The sequence below is a fragment of the Coffea arabica genome, chromosome 2c (genome assembly GCF_036785885.1).
Source record: "Coffea arabica cultivar ET-39 chromosome 2c, Coffea Arabica ET-39 HiFi, whole genome shotgun sequence".
Classification (NCBI taxonomy): domain Eukaryota; kingdom Viridiplantae; phylum Streptophyta; class Magnoliopsida; order Gentianales; family Rubiaceae; genus Coffea; species Coffea arabica.
Genome location: NC_092312.1, coordinates 14,549,398 through 14,574,052, shown reverse-complemented (window position 1 = coordinate 14,574,052; position 24,655 = coordinate 14,549,398). Strand labels below are relative to the sequence as shown.

Genomic DNA, 24,655 nt, shown 5'->3' with positions numbered 1-24,655 from the left:
CTTTCACTTATGATAACTTACAGTTCTCCGAGGGAAGCAAATCTCAGAGGCTTTCTCTCTATCTCAAAACTTGACTCAACTCAACTTTTTAAGTAACAATGTACTCCACTGTTAGTATTTATAGACTGTAGAACTTTCTAAACAAACATATTTGCAAACCAAAATTTATTTGGAACGGACTTGATATTTCCCAATCTAATATGGAAACTAAATAACAGGACACCAAAACAAGAAACAAAAAGAATTAGGAAACTAAATATTAAAATAGTTTAGTTTAATTTCCTTCATTACCTCCCTTAAACCAAACTCTTCGTTGTGGCCATTTTCAATGCCATCTCGAGCTTAAATTTTCGTGAATAATTCCATTGTAGTGAACACAACATTCATCCTCAACTTTTAATTGGTCTTTAATTTCATCTTCACACGTAGCAATAAACAAAACTTGTATTTCTCAAATAATTTCTTAGTTTGATCACTTCTGTCGAAAAGCTTAAACATGTTCACCAATTCTTGATTGAACACTTCAAGATTTAATTCATCTATATCACCCATAAAACTTCCCAAAAACACGTAATCATACTTTTCACAATAAAAATTTCAATATCATCACAAATTTGTTTTGATTTGTCCACATGAATAATCTCATTCATTAAAGTAGCACCACAATTTTTAATTAATTTGTCCACTCCATAATTGATATCAACTAACTCCATAACTTGATTTTTCTCTTCAAATTATTTATTAACTCCAACATAATCAAGAATTTCTGGCTCATCATGATCTTCAATCACCTTTTTTAATCTCATCAATGATTTTGCTTTCTCTTTCAACCACATGTGAAATCTCCTCGTGAATCACAAAATTTTCATCTTCATGTGCACCCACAATTTGTGTAATTTCATCTTTCTCTACCTCATCAAAAACTTCTTTTTCTTTTTCCTTGGCACCAATTTCTCTACCATGACCACAATAAGAATTCATCAAAGTTTTTTAAGCCTCCTTTGCCCTCTTTGCATGTTGACTCCATGCAACTAGACTTTTATAATGAGAGAGTGAAATGTCTTGCCATCCAACTGTCTATTTTTTTCCAATTCTTTAACTACACTACTTGATAATTTGACGCCTTTTGTAGGTTTCATGAACCCTGTTTGGATAATATCCCAAACTCTATTTGTTTGAAAAAATATTTTCATCATCGTACTCCATTTGTTTCAAAACTGTTTTTATCATCAAAGATAAAAACATCACAATATTGTAAATAATATGAACTCATAACTTACTTTCACGAACAAGCTCTAGGACCAAAGTCTAGAGTTTTGATACCATCTGTTGGAGCAAAAAAACATACGTATAGTGGAAGTAATTTTAACGCACAAAAAATTTGTGGGAAGATGAGAAGAATAAATACACAATAAATACTCAATAATTTTATTAACTCAAAATTGAATAATAACAATATCAAGTTGCAACTTTTCACTTATGACAACTCAGAAATCTCAATTTAGAGGTTTTCCTCTATCTCACAACTTGATTCAACTCAACATTTTAAGTAACAATGTACTAGACTAGTAATATTTATAGATTGTAGAACTTTCTAAACAAACACAATTATAAATTGAGACTTATTTGGAATTGATTTGGAATTTTCTAATCTATTATAGAAACTAAACGAATATGACACCAAAACAAGAAACTAAAATAATTAGAAAACTAAATACTAAGATAGTGCGGCTTAATTTCCTTCAATCCTTAAGTATACCACGTTTACAAACTAACTTACCCATCACTTAATATTCAAGAATCACAAAATTACAGTTGTGTTTGATGTGTTGAAAATGATGGGAAGTAATGTATGGTGTTGTAAGAAAATTAATATGGTGACTAAATATATCTCATGATCTGTAAGTATATCCATAAATTGGGTCTGCCTAAGGATATGCCTGATCCATATATTTTTTTCTCCAGTCATAATGTACACACTTAGATTTAAATATTTCCTCCTAGTATTTAGACAATTTTCTAATTTAACTTCACTGTTATATATATACAAACACACACAAATATACTTAGGGCACTCACATTTATATTCTGATGGGAAAACATTAACTTTCAGTCAAACTTTTCCAAGAATTTTGCATGTCAATGACAAAATGTGATAATAGTTAGTATCTCGCCCTTATTACTTAAAAGGATCGAAGCAATGCTCGATGTGGAATCTTATTTGTAATTGGGAAAATAGGAAAATAAGAGACACTAAATTTTTGAAAATGATAGATAATTCTCACCCTTAATCCATCCAAACCTATTCTATTTCTTTTGTCCCTAAACTTTAGGCATATATGGGGGAAGGGGTGCGTTGGTTGGTATGGGAGAAGGGTATGTAGTAGAGAAGTTTTGGATTCAAAATCTTCCATCTGTACTAAAAAAAAAAATTAGGGATATCGATCCACTTATGCGGGTTTATTTATTATTTGTTTAACTTAAAGTATTTATACTTGCACAAATTCACAACTAATAAAACAAAAGAATGATCATACCAAGGCACGGGCTAAATACTAGTTCTCTGTTAGTCTCAAAATCATTAATTTGGTGATTTGATAAGATGCAGTCTTAATGTACTTTGACTTTCATTTACGTGTTATTCTCAATAGATTACGCGTTATCACTTCTCTACCGGATAATAGTATATGAGTAAAGAGCTTTAGGATGCCTTTGAAAAGAATTATTATTGCATAACGTACTGGAAAAAAGAATTCATTCTTAGGTACCATATATAACATAAAAAATTAACAACAATAAATTTTGAAAATAAATTCTAATAGATATAGATGTATGAAAATTCTCCATGTCTTTAGATTCCTAATTAGCTTAGAATGAAAGCAACCTTTTCTTGAAAAAGATCTACACTCAGATATAAAGCTAACTCCAAAGTCGAGATAGCATCTAATAAAATTGATAGCCACTTGAGTTTGATTGGAGGGAATAATAGTCCTGTTGGAATGTGAAGTGCAAGATGAAGAAATTGACAAATATTTATTCCAGCAAGAGAGTGGGATTTAAGAAATGGAGAGGAGGCAAAGGAATTTGAAACTAAGATCTCTAATACTTGAGTTTTCAATTTTAGCCACTGGACCAATGCCTTGACAAGGTAAAGCTAAATGAATAATTTAGTATAATGTCATATTTGCCACAAAAAAAAATAAGGAAAAACTTTAAAGGTAAAATAAGTATCAAATCACACCATTTCTTTCTCAGGACCCACAACAAGAAGAAATAAAATATAGCACAAATTTTGTCTTTTCTTAACATTCTTTTTTCCTTTTGTTTCTTTAGTAAATTCCCAAAAAAGCCAGACTAGGCCTTGGAAATCAAGGGCTCGATTACCAGTCTTTGGTGATTCTCTCCAATTATTTACAAGATAAGATGCTACTTCTACGAGTGCTGGGCTGTTTGCATGTCCCATGGACAAGAATTTCTCTTTCATTTAGAAAAGGAATAAAAATGGATTGTGTGTAGGTTGAAAAAGATTCCACCCATGACCAGACTAGGGTAAGTTATTGGGGAGGCTACTAAACTAGTGTTGGAAAATTAATTACTGAAAGTTTTAAACTCGCTTAAAACTTCTACACGTGTTAATTACTAGTCATTCGGTTCATTTCATTGCTAAATCATTTTTCTTCTGTTAGGTTTATGTTAAAACATGATAAATTGAAACACAAGAGAAAAGAAAAGACCCATGAATTATCCCACACTAACGCCCAAAATTTTTTTGTTCAAGATTCAGGCTCTCTTTGTTAGATTCAAATTTAATGTAATATTTTGTTGTCGACCAATTCCTTCAAGTAACATTGCCAATGATACTAGAGTGCCAGAGTCAACTAGATTTTTATTTAATTAATTACTAGCTTTATCTCCCTTGCTACGCGTGGGAACTAGAACTGGTTAAAAATAATTTAAATTTTAAGATAAAATATTTAACATTCTTATTATTATAGAAAACTATCTAACATCTTTATATTATATACAACTCAGTAATTATTATTTGTTTTAATTGTCATGATTTTGGGTAAACTTTTACTCATTTTTTTTTAATTTTAGGAAATATTAAAGTAGTAAATTTTACTTATACAGGCTTTTCACTAAGTTGATTTAATTAATTTCCTTTTTTCGCCTAAACTGCCGGGTTTTGAAATTGAATTAAACTAACTAATAACCATTAGATAACATGAATGAAGATTATTGAAGAATAAAATGATTGAAAAACATTGAAAGATAGCACAGGTCAAAGTATTACAAACTCCTACAATATATCAACTATTGAATAGTATAATAATAGATAAATTATGGGTTTGCTTGGCAAAAAAGTTTTTACAAAGTTTTTTGACAACTTTAATTATAATATATTTCAAAAATTTTGCCAAAAATTTTAAAATACACACTTTAAAATATCCCAAAACACACACAAAATTACCTTCTTTCCGTTCTTCTTCCTCCCCCAACTCAACCCATCACTATCCCTGCCACTAGCCAACACTGACCGGCCGCACCTCACCTGGTGCTGGTAACTTTTTTTTTGGTTTTGTTTCCTTTCCTCTCTCTCTCTCTCTGTGCCGCCCTCTTATTTGCCAAATGGGCCTATAGTAAATGTGTTCTCACCTCACCACTCAACCTGTTAATTAATATTCTTCTTATTTGGTGGACCAACAGGCCTAATTCCCAGGACCCAGCTCTCACTGCGATGAGGTGGGGAAGCATGTATAAAAAGAACTTGTAAACCACATATATCTATGGTTGCCCAATGAAAGGTCTGTGAATCTTGGGGCAATTAGTAATGATCCTTATTCAATAAGCTAAATGAAACTTTGAAATATTTTGGTAACTTTTGATGGACTTTACCCTATACATAAATAGATATCGTGCATATGTGCAACATAGTGATACGAGTGTATCTAGGTAGTTATAGACGTTCTTACTAATGCATATAAAAAATGCTACTAAAATAATCAATATTGGCCAACCAACAATACTAAGTTATGAAATTAAAAAAAAAGGTTATGAAATTTTAGGGGAAAGTTTTTGCATACAAGTTTTACAAGCGTATGAGTTACAAATTTAGTTTGATATTCTAACGGGAGAATTGTAATTTTGATCCCCAATCTATTCAATTTTGCGCTAAAGTGGACAATTGACAGAATCTCTTCAATTTCAATCGAAACTAAGTCACGTGAAATCACGTGCCGGCATCTAAAACCCCTTTTTCAAATTTTTAATTTCTAAAACACATTTTTTCTAGTGGTTTGGCTTTTGGCATGGACACTCTTGTCCCTTCAGCCAGATCAATCTCTTCCTCGCCAATTCTTTTCCAATCAAAACTCTAAATTAGAGATCCCAAGGCCAAACCCACCACCCGCTGTGCTAGGCCAGAACCAGGGCAAGATCTCCTTTCCATCCCAAATAGAATCAGCTTTGATGGCTGAACCTGCAAGCCTTCAAATCTCTCTGGCTTGAAGCTTGTTGGATCATCCCAAACGTTTGGGTCCCTGTGAACTGCCCATACATTAACTAGCAAAATTGTGCTTTGCGGAATATTGTATCCCCCAATTTTACAGTCATCGGACGACTCATATGGCACTAGCATTGGTGCTACTGGGCACAACCGAAGTGTTTCTGAAATAATATTATGAAGATAAGAAAGATTGGATAGATCATGTTCGTCGATCAGTCTCTACTTAAGCATCCAATTCAACTCGAGCTTTCTCTAGCACCTCAGGATGGTTGAGTAAAAAGACAAGGCCCATTCTATAGTCACCGACAAAGTGTCTGTTCCAGCAGTAAGCATGACCTACCAATAATATACTAATGGTTCAATTGAATGCTCATTCCAGTTCAACAGTGAAGAATGGTTCATAGAGAAAGAATATACTTACCAGTATAATCCCTTTGATGATTTGGTCCGTATAATCCTTTTGATTTCCAATTATTATCATCCGCTCTTTTCTCTCGACTACTTGCTTATGAAGTAGTACTGCTGCTGCTCCTGTTGTTTGTGCAGGAGAGCTAAACTGGGTCCGTCTCTGGCGTTGATTGCAGATTATCTCCATTACTAATGGAGGCAAGAACGAGACTTGGACTTGGAGGCCAAGCTGAGATTCTTACTCATGCTATGGGTTCTGGGGATTTGAAGGCAGCGGCCAACAAGAGGAGCAATTTGGATTGTGAGATTACCCCTTTCATGTCTTTGTTTAATAAGACAAAAGGCAGGAGAAAGCAGAAAATATTAAAAAAAAACGTGTTTTAGAAATTAAAAAATTGAAAAAAGGGCTTTAGGTGCCGGCACGTGATCTCACATGACTTAGTTCCAATTGAAATTGAAGAGATTCCGTCAATTGTCCACTTTAGCTCAAAATTGAATAGATTGGGGACTAAAATTGATATTCGAAATAGATTGGGGATAATTCCGTGCATACACTATAGATTGGGGACCAAAATTACAATTCTCCCCTATTCTAATTACACACAATTATTAGGATATTCTAAGTAATCTCCAAGAGAATTTCAGTTTTGCAGGATAAGAGGTATTCAAAAAGAATTTCTTGTTTGGATACTCGTTAATTTGTATTCTAGGTTTTTTCTTTTGTGCGCACTCAATTTGTAAGGGAGAAAGCACTCCTTTTTTCTTTCATCTTTGTCTTTCTATTTGTCTTTAACTCTTTTCTTTTATGTTTATCTTTCTATTTGTCTTCAACTCTTTGTAATACTTGAATTTATATTTAATAAAATAAAATGGGTGGCATTTCTGTCCCGTGTACGGGATTTGCCAAAAAAAAAAAAAAGAAAATTTCTTGTTTGCTGTTTATCCTAAGTTTCCTTGACAATTTCCAAAAATCTTCTTGATTGACTTGAAATAGGACATAGTTTGTCATGAATTGATGCCTTTCTAAGCAACTCTTCCCTCCCGTTATTTGAAACCTTAGCTAGTTGTTATTCATATTTCAACTTTGATACTGAAAATTCAGCCATTTTACAAGCTTACAGCTTCAATAAACTCTTACCCAAAAAAGATGGAGAGTAGGTTGAAGAACTTCGTTGGAAAATTAAAACGAAGTACTTGGCTTCAAAAGTCCTTAAAGATGTGAAGTAGCGCAGATCGGTTAGATGAGTTGTTGTTAGAGTTGGTTGTTGACTTGATGAAGATCCAGCTAATCAAATGATAGGTTGCATTTTTGTTATTAAATTTATGATTATTTTTTCCATGAATTTTATCAAATATTATGTTAATTATTAGATTCTACTCATATTTGATAATTGATATTGGTTATAGCGATTAAGAGCAAAAAAGAATTAAAGGCATGATTTTTCACTGGACTTTTATCCTGTTCAGCATGGGTGCATCAAAGTATTACACTGCACGTTTGGGAAACTCGAGATTTGGCATGTTTGAAGATCTCCAATTCTAAATCAAAGTCGTGAAGGTCAGATTCTCCTCACCGAATGGATAGTCTTTCACTTTTAATAGGATACTAGTCTAGTCTATCTATCTTGACTTTTTAAAAAGAATCATTGGCCGATTGGGAATTTGAAATTATTTAGGAAAATAATTAAAGGAGGAGTATAAAACAAAGCAAGAAACAATTCAGTTCGTATCTTTTGCTTGGCAAAGAAATAGGGAACGACGTTCGTTTTTCTCTTTTTCCTCTTGACTCTTTATTTGATAATCGAAGAATGGTCTTGGCAATGGATTGTATTATTTTCCATGCAATTTCTTCGAGGGAGATGAACTAAACTTCTCATTCTAGTTAAGGAGTAACGAAGGATTTAGTTCAACTAAAATTATGAGATCGAATTAATTATATTTATTTTTTTTATTTACTAGTATTCGTATATTCTCTGATTTAATTTCTTATGATTATTATGTTATTTGAATATTTAGGGCCCGACATTTGAATTAATCTAATAACCTATAACCAATTAAAGCAGTTAAATCCGTAATTGTTTAATTGCTTTCAAATAGTGGTAACTGGTACGATTGGATTTGTGTCAGAGGGACATATGGGCTAATTTAAAATAACCCTCGTAACGTGTCATTTGATTAGAACAGGGTTTCTCTAATTTTTAAGACAATTGAAAAATTAAACTCTAAGGTCGTACTTAGGGTTATTTCTTGATTAAAACAGTGGTTAACGGTTGTACCTTACTCATCAATACAGAATGGAGAAGTTGATTGTCATCGCTTGTTTGGCAGTTATAACTTGTTTATCAATGGGTAAATGAAATTATTATTGCATCAATGCTCAACTGAGTGAACCATTTTCGAAGATATTTCTTGGCTAGATTTATCTATTATTGTTTTAACTTTAATCAATTTTCATTTAATCCTTTTAATTTGAGTTATTTAATTGTTCTCATTTTTATAAAAATCCCTCTTACTATGTGCTCTAGAAGAAACAATTTTTTTCGATCCTGTGGATTCGACTCTACTCATCGTTATATACAAAAATTTGTATTTTATTTAAGTATTTATTATTGTACAACTTTAACACCTGTCATGAAACAATCGGACATGGATCGATGGACATAAGCAATGAAGGTTCTATCTCTAAAAAGGGGTAAAAGATAAGAGTTTAAAGCCGGGAAGAATTCTTCAATGGCTTCAATAGAAAAGCAAGGATCGATAATGTGAAGTCCACATGATACAGATCAAAGCTGCTTAGCAAATCCAGTGCTTTCCAATTGCTTTAGCAATTGTTTAGCTTTCCAGTCCACTTTCAGTATTTCTTTTAAGGTCTAGTTTCGGTTTAAATAGAATTCCATTTAGTTTAGTTTCTAGCAAGTGTAATCAACCAAGACTCTCCAAGTGATGTTGAGGTTTGGATCATTTAAGACTTTAGCTGTGGGTAGGTATTTTTGCTTTTGTTAAATTCTTATGTACATTTCATTCAGCAAGTTTCGTTCTGGTTTTACGTCTGTTTGGCCGTTTTCATCTTTGCCACTTTGTTTGTGTTTAATTTCACTTGTGTGACTCATCGATCGCGATTTTAATAAAGCTTCATTTAGCAGGACTTTATAACTAGTCATGAGTAGAGTAATCGATCAACATTCAAAACGCAAAGATTGGACGCTGCATGCAATTAATTAATGGAGAAACAAAATATACATATACATGAACTCAAACACACACAGCTGGTTTTATTTATTTATTGGTGCATTCTTGGCACCTTCAAGATTCATTACAGTACAAGGGAGGTGCATCTCAGCAATACATCTATTCTTTTAAACATCCACACATAACACTTGACCACACACAGAGACCAGATAATTGAAGTATTTAGTAAAAATACGTTAATCATTCTCAATTCAAGAGCAGCTCTTGATTAATGTTTGTACCATAAGAGTTTCTTTCCGATTATCGTGACATCAACAGCCACTGCTTTATCAATATATGTGCCCTTGCTATCCTGAGTTTGAATGAGAAGCGCGTAGACAGTGACAACACCTAGATTCCACAAGGCGCAGGCAATCACTTTCATGAACACCAGCTTGGTCCCAGCCTCCTCGTTGTACTTGTCCACTGAAAATTTTGCCATCTCTATTACATTAATGTCTGTCACGTCTGCCTTTTTTGCAGTAGGAATACCACATAAACCTTGGAGGTTGGCATTCTGTAAGCCCCAAAAAATCAAAATTAATCAAACCCTTTAGAAAAGTAGCCAAAAACTCAGCCCATCTGACAAATTAGTAAGAAATTATTGTTTGGATTGTAAGTTATTTGAGATATTTTTACTATAACACTTTTTGTGATGTGATGTATGTGAGATAAAAAGGTAATTGGGAAGGTAAAAAGGTGTGTTGGAAATTGTAATGATGATGTAAGCAAATATATTTGGGGAAATAAAGACCAATCCAAACAAACATATTACTGGGGGAGAAGGTTAGTCAAACAAATCGACTAAAACCGAGAAGCCATTCTATATAAACATACTGCTTCGAAATTTCCTATCATGACCTCAAATTCATACTGCGCTGGTCTGTTCTTTCTTTTCAAATAAAAGATTTACCATTCTATATAAACAGTATACCAAATTTTTAGTTAGCTAAAACAAATCCCACAATACATAGAGTTTATGTTGTACTTTGTGATATTCTTACGTTCAAAAATTTTTAGTTGCGGACTGAACTGTATGAACCAAAGGGCTATATTCCTAAATTTGCCTTCATACTTTGGTTAGCTATTCAAGGGAAGTTGATGAGCAAAGATACGCTATGCAGGTGGAAGATGCAGAACATATCACCTCTTTGTGTACTATATGGAAGTATTCCTAGATCCATTGACCATCTTTTCTTCCAATGTGAATTTTCTCATTCTTCTGGGATAAAGTACAGAATATGTGCTTGTTATATAGAGGAAGCATGAGTTGGCAAAATGGAAGTGAGATGGTGGAGTAAACATATGATGTCTGATTCTTTTGCTGATAAACTTAGGCGACTGGTCCTATCTGCCACAATATCTTGCATATATGGCAGGAAAGGAATGGAAGAATTTTTCAGCAATCTGCAAACTCAAATGTTTCAGCTGGTTTTATCAGTAATGAAGGTGTTGCAGTTTACTTGCTCTTGGCCAAAAGCCCCTCGGAGTAAGGAGAATCTAGAGTTGATACTGGAATGGGGATTAGCTAATGAATGTCTTAGGAATTAGCTAGCTGATTATCGGTACTATATGTATAGATGTAGATTGAAATACGGTAGTACTCTGATGCAGTAGGAGATTCATCCTTTGTAAAGCTTTTTTCTGATGATTAATAAAATGACTACATATTGCCCCAAAAAAAAAAAAAAAATTAAAGACTGACTCGTGCAAGTTAACTATAAAAATGCTAGAACACACATAAAACCCGTGAATAAGTTGAAGGGCGCCTTTGATATTTGATTCAACTCAGCAATAGTATTGCTGAAACAAATCAATACCACACGCCCAAGAAAGAATGAAAAATGTTATGATAGGAATATGATCATTATTCACCCTCTCAATTGCGTTCCATGTCTTGTCGTCTCTAACTGCTTTCATTATAGCATCCACTTCAGCTGATTGGAATCCCTCCACAGCCACTGATTTCCACCAGGAAACAACAACTCATTTCAATTCCAGGAAAATAAAATACTCACCACTTGTAATTGAGGCAACACAAAAAAAAGGAGAAAGAATTTGTGAAAGAAACCTATGCACATGCATGCAAAATATAAAACTGCTGTATGAATTTTGAGAAAATAGAAGATTACGGTCGGCTGTGAGTTCGTTCATTTTGATGTTGTAGTTGGCTATGGCTGCAGCCATTTTTCACTTAGCGAGCTAGCTAGCTACTAACGGAGATAATGGAATTTTATAACTGGTTGTAATTGTCGAAACTAGGTTTTATGCATGGAAGAACTTTCCTCGTTCCTTGTATTTATAGGCAATACTTTTACACTTAAATGCCCTTTATGCCCTTGCTTGGAAATTGGGAATCTAGCGACAAATATGCACTTGATAGAAAAGCCATTATTCATCAAGAATATTAGCAATAGCTTTGTTCCTTTCTTTTAGGGATACTTTCAGAAACCTCCTTGAGGTTTTTAACAATTTCATTTAGCTCCCTCAAGATTTTTAAAATTACACATACCTCTCTTGTCATTTAAAATGATAATACTGCCCTTGAATATTTTAATGAAATTCCCTTGTTTGGTATACTTTTACTTGGAATGACTTTTAAAATTATTTTTTCATTCTTTTTCCTTCTTATTCCTTTTTTTTTTAAATTTTTTTGTCAATAAAACTGTAGAACTACCACTATTACCTCTAGTTTCTATTGTAATCAATTGTCGAACTAGTGATTTTTTTTTGTGAGTTAACTTTATGTGTAATACAGTATTTTTTTGCTAATAGTTGTTTTTATTTTTGGGTATTAAAATTAAAAATAAATAAAAAGAAATGGCCCGAAATCACTACTAAATTATGATAATCCCACTATTCAAAAAAATTCATAAACTCTAAATCAATTATTTCAACATTTTTTTATCTTGTAAATCGAAATCCATAATAAAATACTATAAAAAATATCCTATCATATTGATAAAATTATTATTATAGTTGTTTATCAAATAGTATATATGGACATGAAAATTTTGACACCTTTTCCTTAGAATTACACTAGATAATCTTATAATTGTGCAGGGAAATAAATTAAAACTCATTACACAAGGACCTTTTTTGGATATTTATTTAAAAATTTGACCAAGTCAATATTATTTAAAAGTTTTGTTACTAAAACTATCAAATCAAGGGAGGTAGGTGCAAATTTTCAAACTTGAGGGGAGTTCAGTGAAATTGTCAGAAATCTCAGGGGAGGTTTCTGAAATTATCCCTTTCTTTTATTCTTTTCTAAAGTAGACACTGTTAGTATCATGAGAAAGCAGGAAAAATAGATGCTGCAATGGAAGAAACAAGAGTTGAATCCGGAGATAATATGTTGAGAAAGATAGGGATGATTAGCCCATTAATGCAACTCTTACCCTCAACAAAGGAATGAACGATTTATTCAAGGATTTCTTGTATTGTCAGACTCAATAATGAAGCATACTTAGCTGGACTATGTTTATAAGCCAATTTACGCATACACATCATACATAATTATTCAAGAATCACGACATCAAGGTTAAGTATGGCGATGAAATAGAAATAAAAATGATAGCAAGTGGCATATGGTGCTGTAAGAAAATTAATATGGCCACTGTATACCCCTCACTCATGTCTATAAACTGTGTCTACTTTCAAACATGCCTAATCCCATATTTTACCCTCTTAATTCTCAACCCTTTCAATTTTCGAAATCTACTCAATTTCTCTTTTCCCTGAATCTAGGTGTATCCACCCACTTATGCAGTTTTTTTTTTTTTTTTTTATTCTCAGGCGGTAAAAGAGCAATATTTTAGATATTTATTTCTATCTATAGCTCTGAAAATCACAGTGTATGTGCCGCTGGCATAATTCTTGTAATTGTCTATTCCTTAGGGGTCCTCTCTAGATTTTCTAGATGGGATAACACCCTATCTAGAAAATCTAAAATTTGCGCAGGTCTCCTTGGCAAATTCTTTATTTTCGCCTTTACTCTTCATAAGATGCTACCCATTTTCTGACAATACAACCCAATTTAGCAAGAACAAAAGGAATCCTTCAAATTCAGAACGTCATAAATGAAAAAGAACTTGCAATAATTGTTGGTTTGCCAATAACTTTTGGTTAAATGGATTATCTCCAGATACATAGCCAACTCCAGAGTCCAGATAGGAGCAACCATTAAAATTGATAGCGACTTGAGTTTTGTCTGAATAGAGGGATTATTAGCCTTTATTGGAAGGTGAAGAACAAGATTTTCCATGACTTTACACTCCTAATTAGCTTAGAAAGAAAGCAAAATTTTCGTGAAAAATATATACACTCAGAAATAAAACAAGCACCAGATTCCAGATAGCAACTATTAAAATATATAGCCACTTGAGTTTGTTTGAATGGAGGGAATAATAGCCCTGTTGGAATGTGTAGCAAGATCAAGAAATTGGCAAATATTTATCTGAACGGAAAATGTCTTGAGGAAAAGCTACTTTCATTTGCTAAATTGCAAGTTCTGGTGGACGTGAAATTTAGGAAAATATAAAACTCTGTAATTCTCTTGCAACTTAAACAGACAAGAAGAAAGGTAACTAACTTTAACTCTCCTAAAATTTAGCTTTGCCCACCAACCTAATAGCTCATTCAAAGGTTGTGATTTAGAAAATTAATGAATGAAAAAGAGAAAGGAAACTTAATATTCTTCTTTGAGAGTTAGATTGAGAAGAAAAGAAAGAAAATGGGAACAATCGACTCTTGCTACAATTGAAATACTTTCTTATGTGGGAGTAATCGAATCATGTCAGATATAATTATTTGTGACAATCAACGGCCCCTATTTGCTAAAATAATATTTCTAAATGTAAAGTTAGGATCTATTGCACGTAAACCTCAATCAATTTGTTTGCTTCCTTCTGTTACCTTCCACTACCTTTAATTATGGACTACCCCCGAGAGATGGGAACTAAATCTCATGCGTTACAGGAATAAAGATTTTGGAGCAAGAATTATTGAGATTAAAGATTTTGTGTACATTCACATATATAGTTATCTATTTCAAAGAATGAATGGATGTGTAGGAATAAATTTTATGCACTAAATTAACTGAGCGTACATCAATTCATGCAAGAAATATAACAAGCGCAATGAAATTTATGCACTAAATCAATTGAGCGTGCATCAATACACGTAAGAAATATAACAAGCACATAATCGAAAATCTAAACAATGTGTGCATCCACAATGAATGTGAGTGGATCCATTTACATCTGTAGTGATGGATGTGAGTGTGTCCATTTACAACCCTGCAGCTAGTTTTAAATAATTTGTAAAATAAAAACCTCCATGAACTATTTATTGGGGGAGTTTAACTTTGCCCCGTCTATTATTTGGAGTGGGTAATTTGCCCCATATTTTTTGTTATTGGACAAAAACGTCATGAAGATGTCTTATTTTCCTACTATTTCCATATAATGTTCATTTTTTTCCTTTTTAAGTTCTTTTTTTTTTTGGGTCTTTGATTCCTTCCCTTTCCTTCATCACCAAAGAAAGCTCCCCGTTTCACTCAATGTAAGTAAGGTTTTGCTTTGGGTATTAGTTCTTATTCTTATTATTTTGCTAATCAGACATTGAAAGCTTGTTATAGAAACAGAAAAAAAGTTAACTCTTGTAACATCTAGTTTGGTACTTTGGTTCACTTGTCAAGCAATATCTTTTTGAGTAAGTAGAGTTTTACTTTTTGGATACTTAATAATGACAATGGCGGCAAAAGCAAATTATCGCAGTACCTTATAGTCGCGCTTAATAGAACATCTGTGCGATCTTGTACTTTTTACTTGTCTGTTCCTTTGTCTTCTAACTACAAATATAAGTAGACGGGATAAAAATGATAATCAAAGCAAACATCGGTCCAGACTACAACTTCAAGCAAACATCACTGAAACTCTCATTCATGTGAATGTCTCAATACGTTAGCATATTTTGGGCGTTGCTTGTGATTTAAAAGGAACCAACAACATAATTCGACTTGGTGTAAGTCGGCGTTTTGACATACAGCAAGGTTTTGAGGAATAAAGGTATGGTACAGGAAACAGATACTCACACAAAACATGTAGTTAGGTTTCAAGAGTTTTCAATTACTCTTAGACTGTTGGGAAGTGAATAGGCGAACGAAGTGTAATATATGAACTCAAACACACACAGCTGGTTTTATTTATGTAATGGTGCATTCTTGGTACAAGCGCACCTTCGAGATTCAGTACAGTACTAGGGAGATGTGCCTCAGCGGTACATCCATCCTTTTGAACATACACACATAATACTCAACCACATACAGACACCAGATAATTAACGTACTTAGCAAAGTACGTTGATCATTCTCAATTCATGAGCAGCTGTTGATTAATGTTCATTACGTTTGTACCACAGGCGTACCTTCTTGCCACTACTAAATTTCAAGGCTAGTGCTTGATCTTTATATGTGCCCTTGTCATCCTGAGTTAACACGTGAAGCCCGTAGAAAGTGCCAAAAACTACTACCCGCTTGACATAGGCAAGCACTTTTATCAAAACCAGCTTGGTCCCTTCCACTACAAATTCTGCCATCTCTTGAACATCACGAGGGACTGCGTTGTCCACATTTTGTGCAGTCGTAGTACCACATAAACCTTGGAGGTTGGCATTCTGTAAACCCCAAATAATTGAGTTCCCAGAATTAATCCAAATCCATTAGAAAAGTAGCCAAAAACTAAGTTGATCCGACCAATTAGTAAGAATTTACATTACTCGGGGAGAAGGTTAATCAAGCAATTCAAGAAAGTAGACAAGATGAATAAAAAGTTTTAATTGCTTAAACCAATTCAAAAATGTGCTCAAGACTTTCAATAGCAACTCCTTTTACTTTTCCCAAGAGCTTCTGTGCAAGTTGATAAATTATTTCAATCCTTTCTTTCTTTTCAAATAAAAGATCTACCATTCTATATAAAACTATATACCAAATTTTTAGTTAGCTATGACAAATCTCAAAATACATAAAGTATACGCTGTATTTTGGGGTATTCTAAAGTATAAAAACTTTTAAGGACTGACTCGTACAAGTTAACCATATATTTACAAATGCTAGTACACATATAAAACCCGTGAACAAGTTGAAGGGCGCCTTTGATTTGATTCAAATCCGCAATACTATTGCAGAAACAAGTCAAAAACTACGCGCCCAAGAAAGAATGAAAAATTTCATGAAAGGAATATGATCATTATTCACCGTGTCACTGAGTCCTTCAATTGCGTTCCATGTCTTGTTTTCTCCAACTGCCTTCAATATAGCTTCCACTTCAGTTGATTGAAATCCCTCCACAGCCACTGATTTCCATCAAGAAACAATAACTCATTTCAATTCCAGGAAAATAAAATACTTACCACTTCTTATTGAACCAAAGAAAAAAGGAATTTGTGAAAGAAATATATGCACATGCATTCAAAATACAAAACTGATGTGCGAATTTTGAGAGAATAGAAGATTACTGTTGGCTGCGAATTCGTCCACGTTGATGTTGTAGTTGGCTATGACTTCAGTCATTTTTCCCTTGGAGAGCTAGCTAGCTACTAACGGAGATAATGGAATTTTATAACTGGTTGTAGTTGTCGAAACTAGGTTTTGCACATGAAAGAACTTACCTCATCCCTTATATTTATAGGCAATACTTTAACACTTAAATGCCGTTTATGCCCTTGCTTGGAAATTGGGAATCTAGTGACAAATATGTATTTGATAGAAAAGGCATTATTCACCAAGAATATTTGCAAGAGCTTTCTTCCTTTCGTTTATTCTTTTCTACGTCAGTATCAGGAGAAAGGAGGAAATAGATGCTGCAATGGAATGAACAAGAGTGATAATTTATCCCTCCTTTTGTGGAAGGACCGTGATAGAACAATCATCTTTCTCAACAACCATGGTATAGAAAAGTTGTAGCAAAATGGTTATCTCTTGAAGGTTTTTCAATTTCTTTCATGGAAATCTTAATTTGGTAATTTTTCTCCTTTCAATTTATGTCAAGAGCGATGATTTATGTCAAGAGCGGTCATCTTTTTTGTGACGCCCCGAAAAAAATGAGTTTGAGAACCCGGAAATTTTCTAATTTTCTAGGGTTTATTTTTTTTAACGCCCGCCTTTTCTACATTTTCTTGATTAGAAAAATTTCCCAGATAAAGTTTATGAGCAAAAATAGTTTTAAAATGATTTTTCTAGTATCGGTTAGTTTTTGAGAAATTAAAAGCGTATTTTGGACGTGGGACCCGCTAGTGCGGTAAATGCATTATATTTTTGACAACTTTTTGGAATTTTGTATTAAGTGATATTATTTTACAAGGTGTTAAGAGATAATTAGAGGTTACTTAGATGGTTTAATCTTGGAGAGACAAAAGGATAAGATTAAAATCCTAGAGGACCATTTGTCACCTAACTATTGGACCTTGACTTTGACTTGGACTTGTCTTAACCTTTACTAAACCAAATTTTGACCCAATTTTTTCCATTTTTATTGTCTTGGCCGAAATTTTTGGTGAGGAAAGAACAAGAGAGAGTTTCTTCAACTTCAACTTCAATTCTTGCTCAAATCTTGAGTTCCAACCGATTAAATTGCAAATCACTCCATAAAACTTGCTAGCTAAGGAAGATTGAAGCTCTTGGTGGAGTTATTTGGAAGGTTAAGGTGCCTAGTTGTTCTCTCTCTTCTATTGTTAAGGTGAGTGGTGATTGAACTTCCTCCTACACTTAATGAAGCTTAAGTTATGCCTAGTGGGAGCTAAAGTGCTGAAATTTATGGTTTATTTCTTGGTTTGAGATGAATTGGTGAAGTTTTTGATTTATTGATGATTTTTCTGGTTTAATTTGATCATGATGTTGTGGCTGTCCATGATGGTTGGAAATGATGTTTAATAACTCTAGTAGGTGTAAATGATTGGTAATTGCAACCAATTTTGGGTTTGGAAGGAATTTGAGAAAGTTAGGGTTTTATATCCCCAATTCTGTCCGGTTTTGTATCTCATGGTTAGAGGCCGAATTGGCCTTGGTTTAAAACATGAAAGTTGTAGGTATTGATGTTTTAAAGGTTCCTGTAAAATTTCAGGTCAATTGGAGTAGTGTGGAGTGAGAAAAGTCGGAAATACTGAGACTGGTCTGGGAAGGGGTGCTGCGAACAGGGTTGCCTTTTCACTCAATTTGACCGTGACCTTTCACCCTGATTCTCACCGAATTAGATTTTGGCCAAAACATGAACGTTGTAGCCAAGGCTATAAAATAGTTGCCTGTAAAATTTCAGCTTGATCAGACCACTGTAGCATGTGAAATGACCAAAATACCCTTGACTGTTTTTGAAACCTGTTTCACACCCAGATTTTTGTTTTCGTGTAGTCTTCCATTTTCGATCATGAAAATGCATGATTTGGACTTTGAGGTCTTCTGATGAAATGTAGCTTGATGTATTAGCTACCATATACCTTTGGAATTTCTGGATTTGGACTTGTAGAGCCTGAGTTATGATGTTTCCGCTAGAATGCGTTTTGGTGAATCTGTTTTACGTTTTTGATGTGGTATCTTGCCTTTTTGACCTGTTTGCACTCGAAACTGGGTTGAGTGACCTTCTGTAATATTGTAGCCCTAACTCTTAGCTTCGAAACGGTGGGTCTTTCACCTTCATCCGACAATTGTAGCGCCTTTTGTACCATTACCGTAAAATGACGTCAAAACTATTTTTCTGGTTTTGAGCTTAACTTTCATTTCCGGACTTTTCCCTAGCTTGACTTGTGCTAGTACTACTTGGAGCTTACTGAATGGCTATTGGATAAACTTATTTGTGTGACTTTGGAACTGGCTGAGGAAATAATGAAGCCATGATGGCTGGGAAAGTAAGCAAATTTAGGGGAAGTGCTGTCCGAAGTTTTAAAGGGTTTGATTGCTTTGAGTTTGTGATCTAAGACTTGGATTTGAACAAGGCAATGTTATATGATGGATGATTTCTGAGCCATGGAGGTGAGTGACCTCAAACTATTTCCAAAGTTATTTATGAACCGTTTCCTGCATTATTTACTTTTGAACTGTTTCCAAAGTTACTTTTGTACCGTTTTCTTGCATTATTTACCTTTAAACTGTTTCCAAAGTTATTTTTGAACTGTTTTCTTGCACATCATGCGTGCTTGCATGTGAGTGTTCCTTATTTGCTATATTTTCTTAACTTCATGACTTGTATTATTGATTGATAACGTGTTAAGTGCTTTGAATGATTTCCAAAACGAGCTTTCTAGGCGAGTGTGTACTTTATCGCACTCGACCTAAATAATTGTGCAATTTTCAAGGATTTAATTATTGAAATGCTAGTTGCGCATGATGTAAGCCTTTTGGGCTGAACTGGCCATTGCCCCTTGTTACTGGTCATCTCGAGCCAGAAACGGTCTCGGTCGGGTGATTAGGGACTTGGGTGAACGTTTGGTATACTCGAGTATTACCTATGTAGGTTGGTGGAGCCTGGCCAAAAGCCAGGGACGGGGTGAATGAAATGAAATGAATGACCAAATGAGCGAGGAAATGTCAGGAGAATGAATGTATCCTTTCATGAATGTTACTATCGCTTTCCATTGTAAATGTTTCTTGAATTATTGATAATCCATATTTACTGTTTTGCAAATGATGTAGTTGTTTCCGGATTTATCATTTAATTTATGACATCATTGCTATATGACATCATTGAAATGAACTATTGTGAAACCGATTTGATTAATGATTTTCTGGTTACTCGCTGAGCTTTTAGCTCATCCCAAAAACTATTTTATTCCCCTCCACAGGACTCGTGGCGAAGGAAGGACTTGTAGTACTTGTGCACGTGTATGGATGGCCTAAACTTTGTACAATTTTGGATTTGGAATTATTTTATGTATATTTGGGATTAGTTTCCGCTGCATTTGTGACATGTAATTATTGGAGACGGATGTGTATTTGTGGACCATTTGATGTATACTTGAGATTTGTATTGTATTTATTTGAGGACTATAGTGAACGACTGAGTCCTGGCAAGAGCTGGGCGGGCGACCCGCCGAACCCTGGGGTACGCCCTAGGGAGAGGTGGAGCCGTCACATTTTTCCTAACGGTGTTCCCAATCCTTTTAATGGATGTAATTTTGCACGTCTTTCTTGAGGGAGTTCATTTAATCCCTTTTTGGATGTTCATTTTTAATTTATGTTGTAAGGTAGTTATTCCTGTTTACAATATTTTCAATAGTTTATATGCCATTTCAATTAATGGATCATATTATGCGTCCTATTCCCATCAAAGTATTTCTGTTTAAGGGTGTGTGACATTTTCACGATAACCAATGCTCCTTATTTTGATTAATATTAAGATTCAAAATGATCGGTCATGATCCATTTCAAATTTCCGTATTCATCTTAGAAGCTACCAGTGTACACTCTCCAACTGGGGGAAGGATTGGGAATTAGTTATTTTTTAAATTTTAATTTTAACATCTTATTTGATAAGTTATATCAATTTATTTGATTTGTAATTTAAATTTTAATTAGGTTTTTATGAATTATAACCATTATCTTTGCAGGGCAACTTCCATATATACTTTCAACAATGTCACAACGTTGGAACACCATAAATAATAACACCCCCTTCTAAAATTATCAAATCCAAAGATAATACGTTGGGAAGATGGGGATGATTAGAACGATTTATTCAAGGATTTCTTGTATTGTCAAACTCAACAGTAAAGCATATTAGGTAAACTATATTTACATATAGACATCATACATTTGTATTCAAGAATCACAAAATCAATGTTATGTATGGCGATGAAAAAGAAATAAAAATGATAGCCAGTGAAATATTGTGCTGCAACAAAATTAATATCGTCACTATATATGCTTCCTGTCTATAAGTATATCTATAAATTAGGTCTACCTTAAATCTTGCCTAATCCCATATTTGGACCCCTGAATTCTCAATCTTTAATATTCCAAAACTATTCACTTTCTCTTTTCCTTGACTTTAGGTGTATCCACCAACTCATCCATTTTGAGGCAATAAAGAATAATATTTTAGATGTTTATTTTTGTCTATAACTCTGCAAATCACAATGTATATAACACTAGGATAATTCTTATAACTTTCTAATCCTCAAGGGTCCTCACTAGCTTGAATATAATAGTACGTACATGTCAAAATGCTGGATGTTATCCTATCTTTTTTTTTGATAAAATATCATAATTTCACTAAAGTCTGCACGTACTAATAGCAAAAATTACATCATCATACACAGATATCAAATAATAGATCTGAAAAAAGGATACTATAAATCTGAAGAACAATAAAAATTATATTGTAAATCTCCAAATTTGAAAAATGAGATAAAATAATTATAGCTCCATGGATATCTGTGCATGCTTCCAATCGTCAGATCTGCTGATTAACTACTGTTTCAAGTCCAGATATTATGGTGAGATCTATCGAATAGATCCAAGAAATTCTAGATCTGATAATCAAAATTTGAAAAGACTTAGATCTAATAAAAGAAAAATAAAAAATATTATCAAAAACTCTTACTAAAAAAATTTAGGAGAGAAGAAAAATCTCAATAGACAACCCTAAGAAGAGAAAAAACTCTCACTAGAAAATTTTAGAAAAGATTTTATTAACACAAATGAAAAAAAAGTTATAGAGAGGGCTCCTCCCATGGAAAAAGATCAGAAAAATCTGATCTCTTTATCATGAGAGAGTTGAAAGGAGTTTTAGTTAGAGAGTTTTTTCGAGAGAGAAGAAAGGGAGAAAGGGCTTCGTTTCTCATCAGTCAATTGATGAAATTCGAAAAGAAAATAATAGCCTATCTAGAGAATCTAAACTTTTCCAGGTCTCCCTGGCAAATTCTCGATTATCACTTACACTCTTGATAAGATGCTGCCCCTTTTCTGATAATACAACAAGAACAAAAAGAATCCTTTTAATTCATGATGTCATAAATGAAAATGAACTTGCAATAATTGTTGGTTTCCCGGTAACCTTTGGTTAAATGGATCATCTCCATCGTACATCCCTCATTTTGTCGTTACGAAATTTATTAACCATTCGGCAATTTAGTTCCTTGATAAAAAAAGATGAAAGAAAAAATAAAAAGTACAAGTACAAGTACTACACATGTCACACATAGTAGACATACAATTTGGAAAAAAAAAAAGATGGTTGCCAACAAAATTTAAACACAGATGGGCAATCATTTGAATTCCAAAATTGTGTATGGCTATTAAGTTATTTTAATTAATGAGAAAAAAAGGGAGCGAAGTGCATGCTTAAAGATTTTTGTGGAGTGCCAAAATCATTCCTTTGTTGATTTGACAAGATATAGTGGTATGATATCTGCAAAAAAATATTATTATCATTATTGTATAAGCCTTAGGACAAAAAGAAATCAACCTTGGTGATAGGCTGCAATTTATCAATTCATTTTATTATTATTTTCCCCTATTACCCGACTTGATGTGGATTAATTGATGGGTTCTACTCACTTTTCTTAATTTACGTATATTTCAGGGAGTAGAGCAAAAATATGATAACAAGTACCAATTTGATAGAAAAGGAGAGCAAGTAGCAGCGCTTGTCTCAGGGGCAATTTTGGAAATGGAAGAAATCTTTGGGCCCTTTCTTTTGGGCATGGGCTGAACCGAAGAAGGGCTTTTGTTCCTTCCCTGGCGGGAGAGCTGCGGCAGGAGTAGGAGAAAAGGAGGGGACGGCTGGCTTTGGCTGGGGGGATTCTTCATCCGTAACTTAGCAAAAATCTTTGACTTTCTCTTGACTTGGACTTTTCTTGTTAGCCTTCTTTTAGCTTTTCTCCACGCATGTGAGGAGGAAGCAACTTTGTCTTTTAGCTTTGACTTTTCCACCTTGTGCCGTTGGTTTTGTTGTGCCATACGGAGGCTGGGACTAATAGACAGATTCAATTGCAGCTTTAGACTTTCATTTTGCGTTCTTACTGTTCGACGAATTGCGGCTCTTGAAATACATACAATGGCCGTGACTTTAGTTGAGATTTCCCGCGGGCTCAGTTCATCCAATATGAGCTAATCCCCTCGTTCTAGTCAAGAAACGACGGATGCTTTGGATCACCTGAAAATTGTGAGATCGATTTAATCAAATCTTTCCTTTTTATTTATTGGTATTCGTGCATTCCCTAATTACTATGCTTTTGATTATTTAATTAGTTGATTGTCTTAGATCCGGATAATTAATTGATTTGGTAATCTATTGTCAATTGGGGTATTAGATCCGTAATTGTTTAATTACCTCAAAATAGTGACAGCTGGCACGATTAGATTCGTGTCAGGGGGATACGCGGGCTAATCTAAAATAACCCTGGTAGTGTGTTATTTGGTTAGAATAGGGCTCCTCTAATACGTAAGGCAGTTGGGGAATTAAATTCTACGGGCGTACCTAGGATTGTTTCTCAATTAGAGCAGTGATTAACGGGCGTACCTTGATCACCGACACAGTAAGGAGGGGTTGACTGCCATCGCTTGTTTGGTAGTTATAACCTATTTATTGGTAAATAATTGGGATTGCCTTTGCATCAATGATCAATTAGGTGAACCATTGCTGAAGTTATTTCTTGGCTAGATCTTTAGTTAATATTTTCTTGAGTGTAGTGGATTGCCATTTGACTTTTAATTGCCTACTTTATTTTGTTTTTGATTGCTACCTTATTTTAATTAATTTAGGCCTTTAATTATTGTTATCCTGAGTTCAGCAAATTGTGGTTTAATTTCTAGTTAATTATTTATTTTTACTTTCTCATTTGAATTTATTTAATTATCGTCGTTCCTACAAAATCACCCCCTGTGTTACTTTGGATTTCTTAAGAAACAAATATACCCAGTCTCTGTGGATACGACCCTACTTGCCCTGCCTATAAATTCCTAATCATTTGTGAAAAGGAATAACCATTCCATTCGGGTATATCGGATCAAGCAAACTCTTCGGGAACAGGGTGAATCAAGTAACCCATTGCACACCTAGAGTCCCTGCTCCAGTACTTGGAATTGGGTTTTGGTCATTTTAACTGGCAATTAGGTTTAATTTTATTATTGCACAGGTTGACGACCTGTCAATTTTTGGCGCCGCTGCCGAGGACTGGCGTTATTATTTGTTTCTTTCTAAATTCAATTTTGTCCTAATTTTCTGGTTTTCTTCTAGTGTATGCCTCGATCTTGTCGCACAGGTGATTTGGTTTTTGATCCTGAGGTAGAGAAGACCGCGCGTAGAACGAGAAAGGAAACCAGACAGCTCAGAGAAGAGCACTCTAGTGCTACATCTCAAAGACCCGAGTCAGAAGTTGAACCAACAGATTCGTTTGGTAACACTTCGAGTGACTCTGACCAGGAGGAGTTCAGCATGGCTAATGCACAAACATTAAGGGAGTTGGCTGCTCCTGATTTAACTCAGCAGCCTTTGTGCATTACTTTCCCCGCTTTAAATG

At 34.0% G+C, this 24,655-nt stretch overlaps 2 protein-coding genes and 1 pseudogene across 2 annotated transcripts; all 3 read right to left on the bottom strand.

The window, feature by feature from the left end:
* Positions 1-5,266: 5,266 nt before the first annotated feature.
* LOC140035510 (cytochrome P450 81Q32-like) overlaps positions 5,267-24,655 on the bottom strand; it is a 166,243-nt pseudogene continuing 146,854 nt past the window's right edge.
* On the bottom strand, positions 9,162-11,421 carry LOC113726223 (uncharacterized). The gene is made up of 3 exons (XM_027249819.2): positions 11,275-11,421; positions 11,018-11,103; positions 9,162-9,659 (listed from the first exon to the last, which is right to left on the bottom strand). Exons 1-3 carry the CDS (start codon positions 11,327-11,329, stop codon positions 9,372-9,374), a joined length of 429 nt encoding a protein of 142 aa, XP_027105620.1. The 5' UTR covers positions 11,330-11,421; the 3' UTR covers positions 9,162-9,371.
* LOC113722278 (uncharacterized) lies at positions 15,322-16,802 on the bottom strand. The gene is made up of 3 exons (XM_027245685.2): positions 16,661-16,802; positions 16,401-16,498; positions 15,322-15,820 (listed from the first exon to the last, which is right to left on the bottom strand). Exons 1-3 carry the CDS (start codon positions 16,713-16,715, stop codon positions 15,539-15,541), a joined length of 435 nt encoding a protein of 144 aa, XP_027101486.1. The 5' UTR covers positions 16,716-16,802; the 3' UTR covers positions 15,322-15,538.